This window comes from Carassius gibelio, chromosome B24 (genome assembly GCF_023724105.1).
Source record: "Carassius gibelio isolate Cgi1373 ecotype wild population from Czech Republic chromosome B24, carGib1.2-hapl.c, whole genome shotgun sequence".
NCBI classification, from domain to species: Eukaryota; Metazoa; Chordata; class Actinopteri; order Cypriniformes; family Cyprinidae; genus Carassius; species Carassius gibelio.
The window spans coordinates 3,714,406-3,733,116 of record NC_068419.1 but is presented as its reverse complement, the minus strand read 5'-3'; the positions used below and the strand labels follow the sequence as shown (position 1 = coordinate 3,733,116).

At 36.5% G+C, this 18,711-nt stretch overlaps 2 protein-coding genes across 3 annotated transcripts in view; both read left to right on the top strand.

The window, feature by feature from the left end:
- The first annotated feature begins 744 nt into the window (after positions 1–744).
- On the top strand, positions 745–10,645 carry LOC128013226 (growth factor receptor-bound protein 7). Its single transcript, XM_052596043.1, has 15 exons — positions 745–1,156; positions 3,288–3,432; positions 4,549–4,675; positions 4,967–5,123; positions 6,044–6,165; positions 6,265–6,339; positions 6,420–6,557; positions 6,666–6,776; positions 7,581–7,679; positions 7,767–7,847; positions 8,006–8,125; positions 8,809–8,863; positions 8,978–9,065; positions 9,146–9,239; positions 9,326–10,645. The coding sequence occupies exons 2-15, from the start codon at positions 3,290–3,292 to the stop codon at positions 9,470–9,472; spliced, it is 1,557 nt and encodes a 518-aa protein (XP_052452003.1). The 5' UTR covers positions 745–1,156; positions 3,288–3,289; the 3' UTR covers positions 9,473–10,645.
- A 2,203-nt stretch (positions 10,646–12,848) lies between these two features.
- srcin1b (SRC kinase signaling inhibitor 1b) overlaps positions 12,849–18,711 on the top strand; it is a 44,090-nt gene continuing 38,227 nt past the window's right edge. The window contains exon 1 of one of the 2 annotated variants that reach the window (XM_052596039.1): positions 12,849–13,088. The gene's annotated coding sequence lies outside the window, so the exon portion shown is untranslated. The remainder of the gene's footprint in view (positions 13,089–18,711) is intronic. The other variant, XM_052596041.1, reaches the window with a different exon arrangement.

Sequence of the window (18,711 nt, the reverse complement as noted above, 5' to 3'; positions counted from 1 at the left end):
AACATTGGAACGACCTGAGAGTGAGGCAGTGCTTTAAGTGGGCCAAAAGAGGTGCCGGTACTCTATTATAGCCAAAAAAATATATATATTTTCTTTTCTTTTTTTTTGATGATTACCCTCATCCCCTGAGGTAACAACTATATTGAAGGGCTTTTATATACAGCAGTCAACAGGCAACCTTAATAATAAATCATTTTATTAATTTGTGGATTTGCTTGAGCTAGAAAGAACTATTGAATATAAATAAAATGTGCAAAAAGGATTTTGAAAAAATACCCTTAGAAAGAGCTACTGCAGTACTGCATTCAAACATCCAAACTGACTCAAATGATTCGCGAACCAGCTCCGAACTCCCGAACATTCAAATGAATCACGCTCCGAACTCCCAAACTGATTCAAATAATTCGCGATCCTCAAACTGACTCAAATGATTCGCGAACCCGCTCCGAACTCCCAAACTGACACAAATGATTCGCGAACCCGCTACGATTTCTCGAACTGACTCAAATGATTCGCGAACCCGCTCTGATTTCTCGAACTGACTCAAATGATTCACGCTCCATACTCCGAGCTAGGAAGAATTAGGAAGCGTGCATTGTGAAGGGCGCTCTGAAATGCGGCAGGATTAAAACCTCTATTAAAACAGACTTCCAAATGAACATACCGGTATGCTAAGTTCTGGGCGCACTGAGGTGGTGGTACGCTCAAGATCTATATTTGGAAGTGGCGGTACTGAGTACCGGTGCGTACCGGCCTACTTAAAGCACTAGGGAATTATGACACAATGATCATTTTGGGGTGAACTGTCCCTTTAAAAAGTTTCAACACAGTCAACTGAAGCTCGAATATATGACCTTTAAGCAGTCTGTTACGTACGACTAGAAGCACATGGGCTGTTGTAGAAAAACCAGCATGAATACTTGAGCTGCCTGTCTGTAAACTGTAGGAGTGTACCTCGCTGTCCTTCTGCACCTGCGCGTGCACGAGCTCCGCCCACGCGTCAGGTGTTTCAAACGAAACTCGGCTGAAGTAAAGACGATGTTAGTTACTCATGCCGCCTGAACTGGATGAAACACTTAACAAGCGCTCAAACTTAAGACTGCGTCACTATATATCAAACCAGACAACAACAGCAAGTGGACGGATTTACATACAGGTGAGTTATTTACACGTTTTTAACTGTATGACTTAAATTAAACTCTAAAATGTTAACATATTAGTTGAACATAAGCTAAACTGTCTACTGTAAGAGACTCAGATTCATGATCTAAATTGATCCTGAGCTCTTAATACACTGTGTCCTAAAGGTTAGTGTCAAGGAATATGCTTTTATGTTTTGTTTAATGAGTTTGAACTACACAACTATAATACGCTTCACAAAAATGACAGGTACAACAAAACTTTGATATGGCATGCCATAGAGTACTGAATGATAGGGTTATTTGTGATCAAAAACAATAATTACAGTGTCAAACTGATGTCCAAATTACGCAATGCACTCTCTAATGGTGTTTTCAGTTAGTAAAATAGGCATAAATGTCTGTTTATGAGCATCATCTGTACAAATCTGTAAATCTGTAAAATTATTAAATGTGTTCAATGTCATTATTGTAAAGAAACAAACAAACAAATGTAAAACAATAGTGTGTACAAGCTTTATAAATTTGTGTAGGCTTAGATGTATCTTGTTACACGCTTATATTTGCTAATTGGTCTTTTTTGTTTAATATTAGTGAGTTAGTGTTGAATAATATCCAGCATGATTTTAAAAGGGATAGTTCACTCAAAAATGAAAATCACCCCCTGATTTACTCACCCTCAAGCATCCTAGGTGTATATGACTTTCTATTTTCAGACGAATACAATCAGAGTTATATTAAAAAATGTCCTTGCTCTTCCAAGCTTTATAATGGCAGTGAATGGGTGTTGAGAAGCCAAAAAAGTGCATCCATTCATCATAAAATCTACTCCTCACAGCTCTGGGGGTCTCTACCACCATTCACTGCCATTATAAAGCCAGAAGAGCCAGGGCTATCTTTTTATCTTTTTTTCTTTTCTTTTTAAATATAACCCTGATTGTAGTCATATACACCTAGTATGACTTGGTGGGTGCATAAATCTCGGAGTAATTAGAATTTAATGGAGAGCTATTTCTTAAACCGTAACCCAAGGGGAACAAAAAGAAAGAAAGTTGGGTAAAACTGCTCTAAAATATTGAGTATTGTTTTTTTCAGTAACGTTAGACTCAACAGCTGCTTTATTACATATTAAAAATATTTAAACTATTTATGTTTGCATGTACTTTCATTTGATAAAAGTCAGTTGTTTACATAGTTTGTCGATGCTTTATTAAACTACACTTTTTTTTTTTAAACATCGGTGATGAAACAACATCACAGCAGAACAAACAAACAGGTGCACAACTGCTTGCACTTTCATTTCTGCAACATGTGTGACTGTCATCACTTTTGGTTTAACCTGTAGGCTCTCTGAACTCGCCGTTTCTTGATGCATGTTTTAGGAGAAACCCACAAATGCATTTTCTCTTTGTGGTCTCTGTGGTTTACCCTCTTTGTTATTTGATGTAAGTAGAGCCCACAGCCTTGTACAGGGACAATAGAGCTTTATTTGCGGAGAGTGACATCACGTTTTTTATTTGACAGGTACAAGGTAGTGTTTAAGGTACAGAAAAGAAAGGAACTGTGTGTTATTTGTTTGTGTACTTTCATAAATATTAGGAAGTATGATTAGTTGATTGCTTTCCAACCCGAGAGCACTCTCTGTGTTTAGCAGACAGACAGACTTGCTGAAAAGTGTTGACATGCATTTGTTTATCACTTGCTGTGTGTTTGTTGGTTTAAGAGGTGAACGGTTAAGTTTCACTGCCAGCTTCCTGGTTCACAAGTTCTTTCTTTGTGCGATCAGACACAGTCAACATATGAGTGTCTAGTCAACAGTTCTGTTTCCTTTAGCAACAGCAAATAAAAGATTCATAACCAAAGCTGTGACTGAAAGCCTTGCTCACACCGATTTGGCACACGTCATTGTTTTTTTTTGTTCTTGGCTGAAAATCAGGTTCTGGCGTGTTGAGTAAAATCTATTCTTGGGAAGGGAAGCTGTTTGTACAAAGGAAGGAAAACAGGAAATTTTGAATATTGTTGTGACACGTGGATGGCGTAGACTGGAGTAGCAAACAGTTTGATATGTGAGTCACACCTGGAAGTGGTCAAATCATTTTTTACGCCTGACTTTTCTAAACGGAGCATTCGTCTCGTGTCTCTCGGCAGTGATGGAGGTGGAAGTGTTTAGGAGGTCGATGATTGAGACCGTCTCCAGAAGAGATTCTGTTTCTGTGAAATGTTCTCCAGCTTCCCAAAACCTTCGGATGTCAACACCTCGATCCATCCCTCTGAGCATCAGAAACACCCACAGGTAACGCATGGCACTTGGTGCTTATTGTATTGCTTGACTGTGCTTGAAAATTCAAAACTGGCCTGCTATACAAAAAAAAAAAAAAGAATAACGCTTTAATTCTTTAACATAAATTAACTTATATTTTATTTTAAACTATAGCAATAGTGTATAACCAGCTTCAAAGTTCCAAGTTGTTTTTAAATATGTAATTGTTTTTAATTTATATTTTATATACATCATTTTATTTCTTGAAATCTAATTCTTAATCATTTATTTTGTTTTGTTACATTTTATTTTAAACCATAGCAACTGTGAGTAAATGGCTTCCAAGAGTTCCAAGTTGAATTTAAAGATGTTATTTATATCTTAAATATTTTTTTTCATTCAGTATTATTATTGTTTAAACAATAGCAATATTGTATACACAGCTTCAGACAGCTTGCAATTTGAGTTTAAAGATGTTATTATATTTTAAATATATAATTTCAATTCCATTAGTATTTTTTTTCTTTTATTTTAAACTATACTAAGTGTATAAACAGCTTCAGACAGTTCTTAGTAAAGATACTTAAGATGTTGTTTATATTTGAAGAAGTTATTTATATTTACATTTCTTTCATTCAGTATGAATCTTTTTTAGAACAATAACAATATTGTACAAACAGCTTTTGACAGTTGCAAGTTGAGTTAAAATGTTATTTATATATTTTTTTAAATTATGTTTTAAATGTATAATTTTAATTCAATTTAAAATGTTTTATTTAATGTTATTTTAAACTATAGTAATAGTGTATAAGCGGCTTCAGATGTCATAACATATAATTGATATTTAAAGATGTTATTTGTATTTTAAATGCATAATTTATTATATTATTTAGTTTTTATTTTACTATAGAGCTGTCCCAAGTTAAGTTGGGGTGGTCTTATTGCGATGGTTTATTTATTAATGCATGTTATAAAAAATCTTTAGTGTTCATTTGATCAATTTTAGCAAATGTTCATCAAATCCTGCCTCACATTATTCTTGTTAAATATCCTGTTTCAGTCAGAAATATGTCAAAGATTACGGAAACAAAACATGTTGACACGTTCTTATTCTTCCTTGTCTTGTGATTTTATCATTCCGACTAAAAGGGAGTTTCGAGCTTCATCTGCACCTTTGATTCCCAATCCGTTTCCGGAGCTCTGCAGCCCGACTCCGTTCCCGGTGCTGACCGGATCCCTCGGCGGGAGGAATCCCCCCTCTAACAGCAGCACACACGTAAGCGGCCTGGATGTTATAAGTTCTGACACAAATGATAGATAGTTGCCTGTGGCACAGTGAATTCACAGCAGTTATGATCCTCAGGGGAAAAACAAGCGTGCATGTACACAAACACATCACAGGCTGTCAGTTCATAGACTTGTAAATAAACATGAACAACACAAGCACATTCTTTGGCACTGAGAAAAGTTCATGACCTTTATCAAAACAAGCATGAAAGGTCTAATGCATTTGCGTGCATCTTAATTTCTGAATGATTTACAAACCGATTCTTGTTTATTTTCGAAGGTGCTTCGGGTTTTTGGGGATGCTACACACAGTCGGTCGGTTTTGGTGACGTCTGGGACGACGGCGCATGATGTCTGTAAAATGTTAGCGCAGAATGCACACTGTACGGATGAGGAAAGCTGGGCTCTCATTGAACATCATTCTGCTTTAGGCCTGGGTAAGACTTGGTGTTATTGTACTAAAATGATATAATGCAATTACTGATACACTTCTAATACTCTCCTTTGAGTTACATCTTCCGTAATGTACCTTATTAATGAAAGTACTTTCATAATGTGATGTAAAATCACATACTTCACCCACAAAGGAAGTCTGATAGTAATAAGATTTGTATTGGAAAACAGTGGGTTGCTGCTTTGCATTCACTTAGATGTTTGCATGCACTTGATTTTGCACTGTAAAACATAGATGTGCTATCTAGGGTTTTTGCTTTTGACCAATCAATAGTATAATCGCACATTCATGTCTCATTGTTTGGACAAAATCCACTGAATTCCCTTGTTTGCATAGAAATAATGCTAAGACAAATGCTGGCATGCCACGTGCTTTTATAATAAGTGATTATTCGATCATGCATGGGGTGTTGTGGAAAATAGCCTTGAAATGAACACAACCAACGTGTTTTACAGGCTTTTACAGTAGCTTTAGTTGTGCTTTCGACAGGTGCTGGAGAGGACGACCGTTTAATTAATAAAAAGTATGCAGCAACATTTCTTTAAAATAGTTGCTTTACTAAACCTAGAGAATGTTAAATTTAATTAAAAAATTTAATTTAAATGATAAATAATTTTTTTATATTTAATTTATAAAATTGTATTTATTTTAATTTAAAAATCCAGTTTTTCAATTTGTGAAATTTTAGTACATGTATTTTTTAATTTAGCTAAACTTTAATAAAATGTTTTAAATTAAAGTAAGGAATTTATTGATTCATTTTTAAAATGAACCATATGTTTCTTCTTAATCTAAGCTTAAATCAGGTCATCCTTTAGGAACTATTTAGTTTAAAAACAGAAGGTTAGTGCTGTATGAGGAATAGCATTTGCAGTCAAACTTAGCGGGTTTTTTTCTTTTCAGAGCGCTGTCTGGAAGACCATGAGCTTGTGGTGCAGGTTCAGTCATCCTGGCCAGTAGAGAGCGACACAAAGCTGATCTTTCGTAAAAACTACGCCAAGTACGAGTTCTTCAAAAAGCCTGTGGTATGAAAACACATTTGTATTTGTAAAGAAATGTGAACTTAAGTCTTGTGAAACTACCAAACGTAGACATTTTTACTTCTATTTTGTTACGTTATGCAGTTATTTTTCCCGGAGCACATGATCTCTGACAGCGCTGATGTCACTAAAGGCATGACATCATCAGAGCTGGTGCAGGTATGTTGATCTACAGCTCTAAAAACAGAAAAATGGCAATTTTATTGTCTTCATCACACTAGTACATGTCTGCCGTGTAGAATATGGTGAAGAGCGGCTCCTGTCCAGAGATTCAAGGCTTGCTCCATGTGAGAGAGGGAGGTAAAAAGTCCTGGAAGAAACTCTATTTTGTTTTACGACGCTCTGGATTGTACTGCTCTAACAAAGGACAATCAAAGGTGCCACACACAAAGACAAAAACACATTCACTCACACCCACAACGTGTAAAGTGTGTATGTACACATAAACATGCATATAAAATCTGGATGCGTATGAATGTTTGTAGGAACCTTGGCACCTGCAGTTTGTTGGAGATCTGGAAGATCTGAATGTGTTCACAGTATTCAATGGCCGTAAACTTTACGGGGCTCCAGGAGAGCATGTCTTCTGCATTAAGGTAGCCAATAGGAACAGAGTATCAGAGTATTTTATACTATTAGGCTGGTCATACATGGGGCAACTTCTTGAGCAATTTTGCCTGGTAACTTTTTTTTTTTTAGGAATGTTGCTTGGGCACTTTCCCAATGAGAATGGGTAACAAATTTCTGTCTTGATACTCTAGATCAGTCGTGAGATCTGTGTCTCGCCTGGTTGCCTGTTGACGGCAACATTAATCAAAGTTGCCCAGCAACATTGTTCAAAAATTCGCCCTGTGTATCATCAGCGTATAGTACTTATACATATTTTGAATTAATATGTATTTAATTTTTTTGGGTTAATATTTTTATTTTAAATTAGTTTTTTTTTTTTTTTGCTTTTATTATTATTTTATTTATTTATTTATTTATTTATTTATTTGTAAATATTTAATTATAATTGCCTTTTTTTGTTTTAGTGATTTTTTTTTTTCTCAAATTAATTTTGTCAATAAATGTTGTCAATAATTTTTCAATTAATTGCCAGAGCAACATTTCAAATTAGTTTGTCTTTAATATATATTATTAGTGCTATATATTTTTTTTTAGCTGTATTTTATTTGACAAACTATTTTTCTACTATTTGTTACAATTTTAGTGAAAATGTATAAAAGCAATTCATAAAGCAGTTTGTTGACATTAAGAATGCAGTAGGATTACTTTTAGGGTTAGAGTTGGTCTATAATAATGTTAATTTGCTTCACATAACAGTATTAGAAGTCTATGGTATTTCCTCATGTAGACAGTTGGATGAACATGAATGTGTGTTTGTATGTGTACGGTAGGCCTCAAAAGACAGGTTTCGCTGTCAGAATTTGAAGCTGATGTGTGCTGACAGTGAGCAGAGTCGTACATGCTGGATCACGGCTTTCAGATTGTTTAAGGTACATGGACACACACACAAACACAAGGACAAGGACTCACTAAAAAAGCTAGATCCATCTGAAACCTGCAGTGTGTGTATGTTTTAGCATGGGAAGCAGCTCCAGTGTAATTACCAGCTGTCCCAGTCCAGCACCAGACTTCACAAACCATCACGACCAGACTCCAAGGTACAGGAAACTTCTACGAAGCTTTAAAAAGAAAAAAAAAAAGAGTCTTTACAACTTGTGCACCATGTTCTGCAGACCTAGGTTGGCTTTGTGTGGGGAGCAGACTGTTAATGTAAGTTCTTCACTGAGTTTCTCACACACACACGTGTCATCTTCAGTACACAGACCGGGACGAGTCGATGGTGGCCATGGATTTTTCAGGGAAGAGCGGTGGTCGAGTGATTCAGAATCCACATGAGGCCCAGAATGCAGAGCACGAGGAAGGACTCAACTGGAGGGTGTGTGTGTGTGTGTGTGTGTGTGTGTGTGTGTGTGCTCAAGAGAAACTATTAAATTAATTTTTGAAAAGAATTAATGCTACAGACACATGTGTTGTTCAGACTTTCCTTAAATAATTTCATGTTTTTAGAAAAGACTGTTCTGCTCACCAAGGCTGCATCTATATAATCAAAAATACTGTAAAAGCAGTAATATTGTGAAATAATATTGCAGTTTAAAAATAATAATATATTTAAATAAATAAATAAAGAATATTTTAAAATGTTAAAAATACTTCATATATTTTTGTGGAAAAATGTTCAGGACTGTTTAATGAACAAAGTTTAAAAGAACAGCATTTAGTTATAATATAAATATTTTGTCACTTTTAAACAATTTGATACATCCTTGAAAAAATAAGTAAAAAAAAATCTCTCTCTCTCTCTCTCTCTCTCTCTCTCTCTCTCTCTCTCTCTCTCTCTCTCTCTATATATATATATATATATGTATATATATATTATATGAGATATAGATATAGATCAATAGATGTAATATTATAAATATTATATACATTCTTTATTAGTTAGTTATTATTATGAAATTATTATTAATAAATTATTTTTACAACACATAAAAAAAGGTTGATAAAATCATTACCTGAGCTGTGTAGATGTTTCTTTAATGTGATGTTTTTGTGTTTCAGAAGAGAGAAGCATTACGTCACAGTTTACCCACTAGCAGTCACGGGTCACAGACCGGTGAGGCTCACCTCAATAAAATATATTGTCATCATCAAGAAAGAATCTCTCATTACTAAAAGCTTTCTGTGTGTGTGTGTGTGTGTGTGTGTGTGTGTGTGTGTGTGTCTGCAGCGGTTCATCAGGTCCAGCCGTGGTTCCATGGGGGCGTGTCTCGAGCTGAAGCTCAAAGGCTATTGGAGGAGCAGGGCCAGGTGGATGGGTAAGAATCTCCAGGTTATGTGATTATCATATACACCTGCCGTGTACAGTTGTGTTTATATAGTTTTCTCCTGTCTGCAGGATGTTTTTGATCCGTGACAGTCAGCTTCACGCGCAGTGCTTTGTGTTGTCCTTGTGTTATAAACTGAAGACCCATCACTACCTCATCATTCCCGTAAGTCTTTCTTTCTTATTGTGTGTGTGTTTTACATCAGGCCTTACACGAGACAGTCTCATCTGGACCTCTCTTTCTCTCTGTAGTTGGAGCAAGGAGATAAACAGTACTACACTATGGACGATGGTGTCACACTGTTCACAGATCTGCTGCAGCTGGTGGAGTTTCACCAGATCAACCGCGGCATCTTACCTGTGTGTCTCAAACACCCCTGCACTTGCATTGCACTCTAAACCTTCACCTTTGACCTCTTCCTCAAAACTAGCATCTAAATGACCCAGCACCAGTCTACAGACCATGAAAGTTTTCATTTTACGACTCGCAGTGGATGTCAGGACGTTCATTGTTTTCAGTAACCCCAAAAAAGACTTCATTTCTGTACATAGAAATGTTATTTATATTTTATATACCTCTAGCACACTGTAGAGCTCTTTACTATTTAAAAAATACTCTAATTGTTTATGGACTGCTTGTTTAAAGCCATTTGTATTCAACATGCTTCTATCCGGGAATGTTTCTAAACCGGAAAGTGCACAATCGTGGGGGAACTTCCTGCTATTCCTTCCTTCAACACTAGGTGGCGCACTGGTGCTTTGAATGCGGTACTGCTCAGGAATTCTTCACTAAGCAATAGTCATGCAGGGATACATTAATGCATATATGAAGTTGCAGAAGGAGGCGATTTCAATGTAGCAGATTTATTATTATTATTATTCATAATAATTGTATTTTTTGTTCAACATTGTTTAATTTAAGGGTGTTTTTTCATAATATTGAAGTTTAAGATAATTGAGAGTTTATGTTTGCATTATTTTATATTTGTATTTAGTTGACTGTTTTATCATTGGTTAACAGTTGTGCTTGGTTGTGTGCATGTGGTTTAATTTTGACCAAAGCCTCAAGTTGAAGTTTTTAAGTAAACGGAATGTTTGTGTTTTAGAAGTTTGAATCTGTGTGCGTGCGCGCGCACGTGTGTGCTTGTTGTTTTTCTGCATTAAACTGTATTTGACTCTCAGCAGGACCGTTTCTGGAGACGAACCTTCAGATTGTGTGTGTGTGTGTGTGTGCATGCTTCAGTTAACTTGACATCACAGTGCATCAGTTGTCAGGTCTCCACTGTGTTGTTGCCATGGAGATTATTCCTGTAATATTCAGGGGAGGTCATCTGTCCAGGCAGTAGTATACACTGTATGCTGTGACTGATTTGCATGACTCACTTTGAATCCGATTATTGAATGAGATGGTGATTTATTCAGATGTAAGTGCGGTGATCACCTCACTGCAGCTGTTGATAAATCATCCATTAATCCTGTGTTATAAGGGTAAATAAAGGAGGCGGTGATCAGTCACTGAGTCAGGGAAAGACGCTTCATTCATCCTGACAATAATAAATATTAAAGTGCGAAGTTGTAGAGTCTAATGAATCAATATGGACTGAGTTCTGTTTTCAACAGAGTAAAAAAGGATGTTAGCTAACATATTCAATTCAAGTTTATTTGTATAGCGCTTTTTACTATACAAATTGTTACAAAGCAACTTTACAGAAAATTATGTTTCTACTATATTTAAATATAATATTATAAAATATAGATAAAATTGTTTAATTTCATATAATTGTGTGTATGTGTGTGTGTGTGTGTGTGTGTGTGTATATATATATATATATAGAGAGAGAGAGAGAGAGAGAGAGCGAGAGAGAGAGATTTATTATAATTATAATTTAATTTGTTTTTAGAATTCAATAATAATATTACTAATTCGTCCCCTTGGAATTATAAGGTTCTATCTGGCATTTTTGTCAAAATTGAATTATTCAAATATTCTTATCCTGTGACAATTTATTTACATTATGTGATGTTTTATTTTAAGGGATTTTTTTATTGAAAAAACAAAAAGGGTCTATCTACAGAAGTCTATGGAACACAAAAACTTCCAAGGGGACGAATTATAATTATTTGATTTCTTAATTATAAATGCATTTTATATATATATATATATATATATATATATATATATATATATATATATATATATATATATATATATATATATATATATATATAAAATATATATATATATATATATATATAATATTAATGTTTAATTAATTAGAATAGATAATTATAATATAATTTAATATTTCAAGGTGATCTAAATGAATGGCATACATTTATTTTGCAGCTATGTATTTATTAATGGTATATTTACTTTGAGGGTAAATAAAGGAGACGATTAGATTTGGATTTCAGTTATTAATTTATATATATATTTTTTATAGTGTTCATTCTAAGCAAAGTCATTATATAATTCAGTGTTGTTTTGGCTTGTGTTTTTTGTTTCCCTTTTTGTCTTCACCACCTTGCCGTAGCTCCACCTGACCTACCGCAGACACTCAACCAGTCAGTCACCCCTCTAACTTATTTATGAGGAATGCATAAAAGCTTCATCTCCACCTTTCCAATCCACACACATTTATCATACACACACGTGAACACACTCAGACTGTAGCTCTGCTGGAACTAGGCCACAGAGACACAGAACAACACATGAAGCTGCTCCAACTGGGTTCAAATCAGTTTCATTTGAAGAAGATCAGGAGTTTGATTCATTGTTGCAGTTTAAGCATAAGTGTGCAAGTAATTCTGAGATCTTATGATTCATTATTTTACCTTCTAAAATAAAGTCTGTCCTGTCCGAAGTGCCTTTGCTGATCGGTTCATTTTTACTTGATGACCAACATAATACAGCAAATCAAATTTAAAATGGGTGTTTCAACCTTTATTATTAACTTTTATTTCCTTTTATTTTAATTTTTAAAAACATTTTGTTGTGATATTTACATTGTATTTTAAATTGTTTTAATAGCATTTATATGTAATCCTTTAATATTTAAAATTATTCCAAAATAAAATATTTGATAGAAATTGTTTTAATACCTATATATTTTGCTTAAGTTCTGTGGAATTTGTGTGTGTGTGTGTGTGTGTGTGTGTGTATATATATATATATATATATATATATATATATATATATATATATATATATATATATATATATATATACACACAAATATGTATGTGTGTGTGTGTGTGTGTATGCATATTTAAATCATATTTAATTTATATTATTAAATATGTGTTAAGATTTCATAAATTTTAAATTAGTTAAAAAGAAATATATTTTCTATAAATATACACTTGCTTAGATTCTTTGGTATTTGTTATTTATAAATATTTCATTTTTATAAATATATTGTTATATTTTATTATATGCATTTTCCTAGAGTGCGTTTTATTACAGTATGATTACGTTTTCAGTTACTACTTCTTGTGCAGTGCATCATTATTAATTGATTATAGATGACCTTCATTATCTTTATTTCAGATCTCTTCTGGCTTAATTTTTCCAAAGCTGTAAATGCAAATCAGCCTCTGCAGTTAATGTAGTGTTGCCATCCTGCAATTATCCCTCTCTTTTTCCCTCGTCAACTCTCCCCCTTTCTTCCTCATGATGGTTCAATCCAAGAACCTGCTGGGCCCATGTGTATCGTATCGGGTCACTGTACCTTTAAGAGGAGGAGGGGGGCTCCTGGTGGAGCGGGGGGTTTATGAAAATCAGATGAGCTCGGTTTGTGCCATGCGGATCTACACACACACGTTCACACACACAGTTGCACACCACACTGGCCAGCAGACGATTCCCAGTGAAGACACGGATCTGAGAGGGAGAGATCAGGATGGGTGTTACAGGAGAAATGAAGGAGGACGAGGCAGCATAAGACAGTGCTGAGAGATAAAGAGAGGGTGGGTGAGCAGAAGGGAGGAGAGGAGACAGCACCAGCCTCAGCAGGTATGTGCCGTTATCCTCCAGGATTGAAGAATCCTGTCTATTCCCGTCATTAAGCAGTTTGAATGCAAAATTGATCCATTGGGGAACCACAAACTGTTCTGTTTCACACTGACAAACACAGAGCTTTGCAGCCACATGTTCTTGAAGCTCCAGTTTTGATTGCATTTAAATCAATATTCATGAGGCACTTTTTGTTCTAGTGTTCTAGTCGGAGGGGCAGAGAGAGAGAGAGAGACAGGCAGATGCATGTCTTTTAATGCATCTTAATGGAGAGCTGCATGAACTCCTGTCAGTGTGAATGCCATGGACCGATGGGATGTGGCGACTGTCTCTCCATCATTTTACGGACTGCAGATAGTTAGACCACTAGAGAGACAGACGAGAATAAAGAGGGATCCAAGAGGGAAAGGTCTGTCCTCTGCGGGAAAATGAGGAACAATTTTGAGACAGAAAGATGAAGGAACCTTGAATGCTTTTGAGGTGGGAGCAGAGCTCTGGAAGTGTGCAGTAATTTCAACTGAGAGAAAAGATTAATCCATGAGATGTGAGGGAGGAATATAATGGACTGAGAAAACAGGGAAGGGAAGAGATGTGACAGCAGAGGAGGTAGAGTGAGGAGTGAGGCGTGGAGAAAGGGATGAATGGATGAAGAGAAGCCTGGGCTGATGTACCCATCAATCCATGATGAATGAATCGCCAAATAATATTTGGGTTGCATGAACGCCCAACTGATCATATTTTGACTTTCAAGGCTCCTGTGCAGAATGATATTGGATCGCTCCCAAAAAAAATGACTTACCCTCAGATTGTTTCAAAACCTTCACTAACATTATATGGACAGAAACACTTAGACACTTTTCAGAATATCTTCTTTTGTGATCCACAGAAGAACTAAAGTCATACCTTGTTTTGGAACGATTTGAGTGTGAGTCAGGAGGTCTTTACAAGAAACAATTTTCAACTAAAACTGATCATTTGTATGCATTTTGGCAATTCATTTACATGACAACGCATTTTTGGCGGACTGGAAATGAGTTTATGATTATGAAATTATATATGATTATAAAATTATGTCATTAATAACTCACCCTTATGCTGTTACAAACATGTAAGACCTCCTTTTATCTTCGGAACACAGTTTAAGATATTTTAGATTTAGTCAGAGAGCTCTCAGTCCCTCCATTGAAACTGTGTGTACGGTATACTGTCCATGTTCAGAAAGGTAAGAAAAAAATCCTCAAAGTAGTCCATGTGACATCAGAGGAATTGGAATTTGGAATTGGAATTTTTTGAAGCATCGAAAATACATTTTGGTCCAAAAATGGCTAAAATTACGACTTTATTCAGCATTGTCTTCTCTTCCGTGTCTGTTGTGAGAGAGAGTTCAAATCAAAGCAGTCTGGATGTCCGGTTCTCGAACGAATCATTCAGTTCACCAAATCGAACTGAATCGTTTTAAAAGGTTCGCATCTCTAATACGCATTAATCCACAAATGACTTAAGCTGTTCACTTTTTGGCTGACACTCCCTCTGAGTTCAAACAAACCAATATCCCGAAGTAATGCATGCACTCAAACAGTACACTGACTGAACTGCTGTGAAGAGAGAACTGAAGATGGACACCGAGCCGAGCCAGATAACGAACAATAGACTGACTCATTCATGAGTGAAGAACCAGTTGCATCGGTTTTCGGATCACCAGTAGTTCTTTCGGACAGTTTGATTGAATAAAGCAGTTGAAGAAAACGGTTCACTGGTTCTTTTGCGCTCAACATAATGGCGTCATTTGAGATGATTGTCCTTGATTCAAGCCTTCGGTTTACCCGCGCTCATAACACTAGCATAGAATCAGTTCAGAATCAATCACCAAAAGAATCAGTTCAGTTCAGACGCTCTGTGTGTCTGTTTCCCGCTGAATCACACATGCGCAGTATCATCAGCTCCTCGGTTCTCGAATCGGACGTGTCTGACAGAAACGGTTCTTCACTCGTGAACGAGTCAGTCTATTGTTCGTTATCTGGCTCGGCACAGTGTTCATCACAGCAGTTCAGTCAATGTACTGTTTGAGTGCATGCATTACTCCGGGATATTGGTTTGTTTGAACTCAGAGGGAGTGTCAGCCAAAAAGTGAACAGCTTAAGTCATGTGTGGATTAATGCGTATTAGAGATGCGAACCATTTAAAATGATTCAGTTCAATTTGGTGAACTGAATGATTCGTTCGCGAACCAGATATCCAGACTGCTTTGATTTGAACTCTCTCTCACAACAGACACGGAAGAGAAGACAATGCTGAATAAAGTCGTCGTTTTTGCCATTTTTGGAACAAAATGTATTTTCGATGCTTCAAAAAATTCTAACGGACCCTCTGATGTCACATGAACTACTTTGATGATGTTTTTCTTACCTTTCTGAACATGGACAGTATACCGTACACACAGTTTCAATGGAGGGACGGAGAGCTCTCGGACTAAATCTAAAATATCTTAAACTGTGTTCCGAAGATAAAAGGAGGTCTTACATGTTTGGAACAGCATAAGGGTGAGTTATTAATGACATAATTTTCATTTTTGGGTGAACTAACCCTTTAACAAGATAAGTATGTTACATTCTCAGTGTTGCCACAAGGGGCGCTACAGTGGGCATTACTTAGCAGGCAAGAATTGCAAAATAATGATTATTTCCAAATAGGTTTCTGAAAGTCACAGTGTTCAAGCTGTTTGGAAAAACCAACCTACAAATGGCTTACTTGTTTTTGAAGGATAAATTGGGATATGAGAATCGGTTTCAGCGTTACGATTTTCTAATACAAAGCATTAAGATCCAGATATGTGGCAGAAGGTGATGATGGAAGTCTTGGTCGACTGCCATCATGTCTGGATTGTAATATTAGATCCTTAAATGCATAAAACTCCCTAAAGTCTTTACAGCTCCATCCGTGTCTTTTCACACGTATGCCCATCACATCTTGGGAACATATTTGTAGTTCTCGTCCCGCTGCTCCAAGCAAGTGTTTTCTTGTTTGATTTGTACGGTTTGATGATTGTACATCTCGTACCTCAGAGAGTCGTGTCGTGTCTGATGGTAACGCTTCACTCATCACAACAGCGTCTGTGTCTCCATGGGACGGTGTGCATTTGGTGTCTGAGATAAAGAGAGAAGGAAAAGTTGTGTGTGCATGACGGAGCAAAAAAGAGGAATAAGGAGCAAGCGGATGTATTGCTGTAGGGATGTCATGAACATCTGTCTCTCTGTCAATGAAGCTTCAAAAACTGATGCTGGAAGTAGATTTAGGAACCCAGAGGAGTAAGACTGACTGTGTTTGAGAGAGAGAGAGAGAGAGAGAGAGAGAGAGAAGTGGAAAGACAGAATAAGAAAGAGAAAGACCTGGGCCCTCATTTATTAAGAGTGTGCAATGAGTGCGTAAGCACAGTTTAACGCAAAGTGTGTGATCTACAACAAATGTCATTATAATTATTAACCTCATTAGAATTATTAGATATATAATATAAAATAATATAATACAATATTTTGGAACCTACAACAGTTAAAGACAAAAATGTATTTTAATTCAGAGATAAGTGCATTAAGAACATACTTTTTTATATAAATATTTTGTAATATTGTCACTTTTGATCAATGTAATGCATCGTGGCTGAATAAAAGTACATTGTTCCTATTTATATATTTATTCATATATCATTCATCTGTATTTAGAAACCTTGTTGTTTACCATCTCTAGTCTTCAGTATATGTTTGATGAATGCATTTATGGTTTGGCTGATGCTTTTGTCTAACGTGACATGATTGCATCAGTATGTGTTCAGAAAAGACTGGCATGCTGGCAGAATGTGTATGGGTCTGAGATAAAGAGTGAAGTGCTTTCTAAAAAGATCAGTTAGCTGTGTATTTAAACATGCAGAAAACACACACGTTCACACAATACCTCGCAGGAAAAAGCACTCTCCGTAAGTGATTTTATTAGGTTGACATGCTTAAATTTTGCTCTTGCTGACCACAGCTTTTCTCTCTCTCGCTAATGCACACACTGTAAAGCTTCACACTTGATTTAGCACATTTGCAAGATACCATCCAGAACATACCAACCACACACACACACACACACACACACACACCGAGCATCAGATGAGCTCTCTGCAGTGTTATCTGGTGCTGAGGTGACCGCGTGAGTCCCGCTGAAGAGATAGGAATTAAAGAGCCGCTCACTCACTCACTCACTACTGAGGAAGGAAGAGGAGGGAGTCGGCTAAGGACTAAATGAGTGTCAGGAGAGATGGGGTGGAAGAGGCTGATAGGAGAAGAGAGACAGGCTCTGTTACTGTGGGTCCCTGTAGACTGCATGGATTAGGAAGACAGGCGCATGTGCAGCGGCGTGGATAGATGGATTACAGTGATGCATTGACTCTCAGCACACAGACACAGTGCTGCAATACTGCCTATTAATACAGTAATACAGAACAGAATGACTGCATACCAGTGACATCATACAATACACTGTACAGTACAGCACTACACATGTGCAACATCTATCTATCTATCTATCTATCTATCTATCTATCTATCTATCTATCTATCTATCTATCTATCTATCTATCTATCTATCTATCTAAACTGCTATTGAGCTTTATTTCCTTTATTTCATAAAAGCACAGTTCCCCTTAACAAATCTCCCAGCATCTATTCCTAGATAAAGCCAATTCTCTCCAGCGTCTTTATACCTGCGTCTCTGGAGATCCAGCCCCACGCTGAGCTATTGCTGCTGAACGCTTCAAACGCTAAAACGTCACGCTGTTGGTGAAGCAGTCAAATATGAAGCGATGAGATGCCAAGACGGAGGAGAGTGTTTACAGTCTTTCATTTGGGTTTCAGATCATTCCGTCACTCACTAAGGGTTCGGTTCGTAAAATAGGAGTTTTAGTTATGAATAGTTGTTAAACTGTTGCTGACTGAACACCACTGCAAATAGCAACAGGCTAAAATTCACTCAGAACAGCTTAGGCCAGTAAAGAAAACTATGTAATACTCACTACTGTTATTAGTTTCTTCAAATGACGAACCTGGAGATTGAAGAATATTTGATGCTTAGGAGCTCAGCACTAGATATTCTTGATGAAAGAGGACGGTCGGATATTTATATTACACAAGCGTCATACTTCTTCTTTCTGAATATTTTGTTTTGTTCAGACAATTATCTGACACGACAGTTTCTCCTCCCGCGAGGCTTTGCATTCTTGTCAGAAAAGACAGTGTGGAGAGGAAGACAGCGGCTCTCTTTTATTTTCACCCTGTCTCTCTCTCTCTCTCTCATTACTGTTTGGATTATGGATTTTCATATCAGGGCAGAGTTTCCTTTGAAGGCCCCTACAGCGGTGCTGCTCTACAGTAAGTGGGTTGCGTGCTTCTCTTCTCCATCATCATTTTCTCTCTCTCATTCTCTCTTTTCCCGGACATATTTAAAGTCGCGGGCTGTTAAACGCCTCTGGAATCATGCAAGTATTTTTAAACGCCTAGACCTCTTGCATATACCTCACACACACATGCTCAGAAAAATACATCTCTTAATGCTCTGATGTCGTGATGATGTGGCCATTCAGACTTTCATA

Bases quoted from the DNA above. Each gene is read 5' to 3' on its own strand.
- LOC128013226 (XM_052596043.1), top strand. From the start codon at position 3,290: ATGGAGGTGGAAGTGTTTAGGAGGTCGATGATTGAGACCGTCTCCAGA. The intron at 7,848-8,005 runs GTACAGGAAACT...TGTCATCTTCAG, and splicing joins CATCACGACCAGACTCCAAG to TACACAGACCGGGACGAGTC. The intron at 9,066-9,145 runs GTAAGAATCTCC...TCCTGTCTGCAG, and splicing joins GAGCAGGGCCAGGTGGATGG to GATGTTTTTGATCCGTGACA.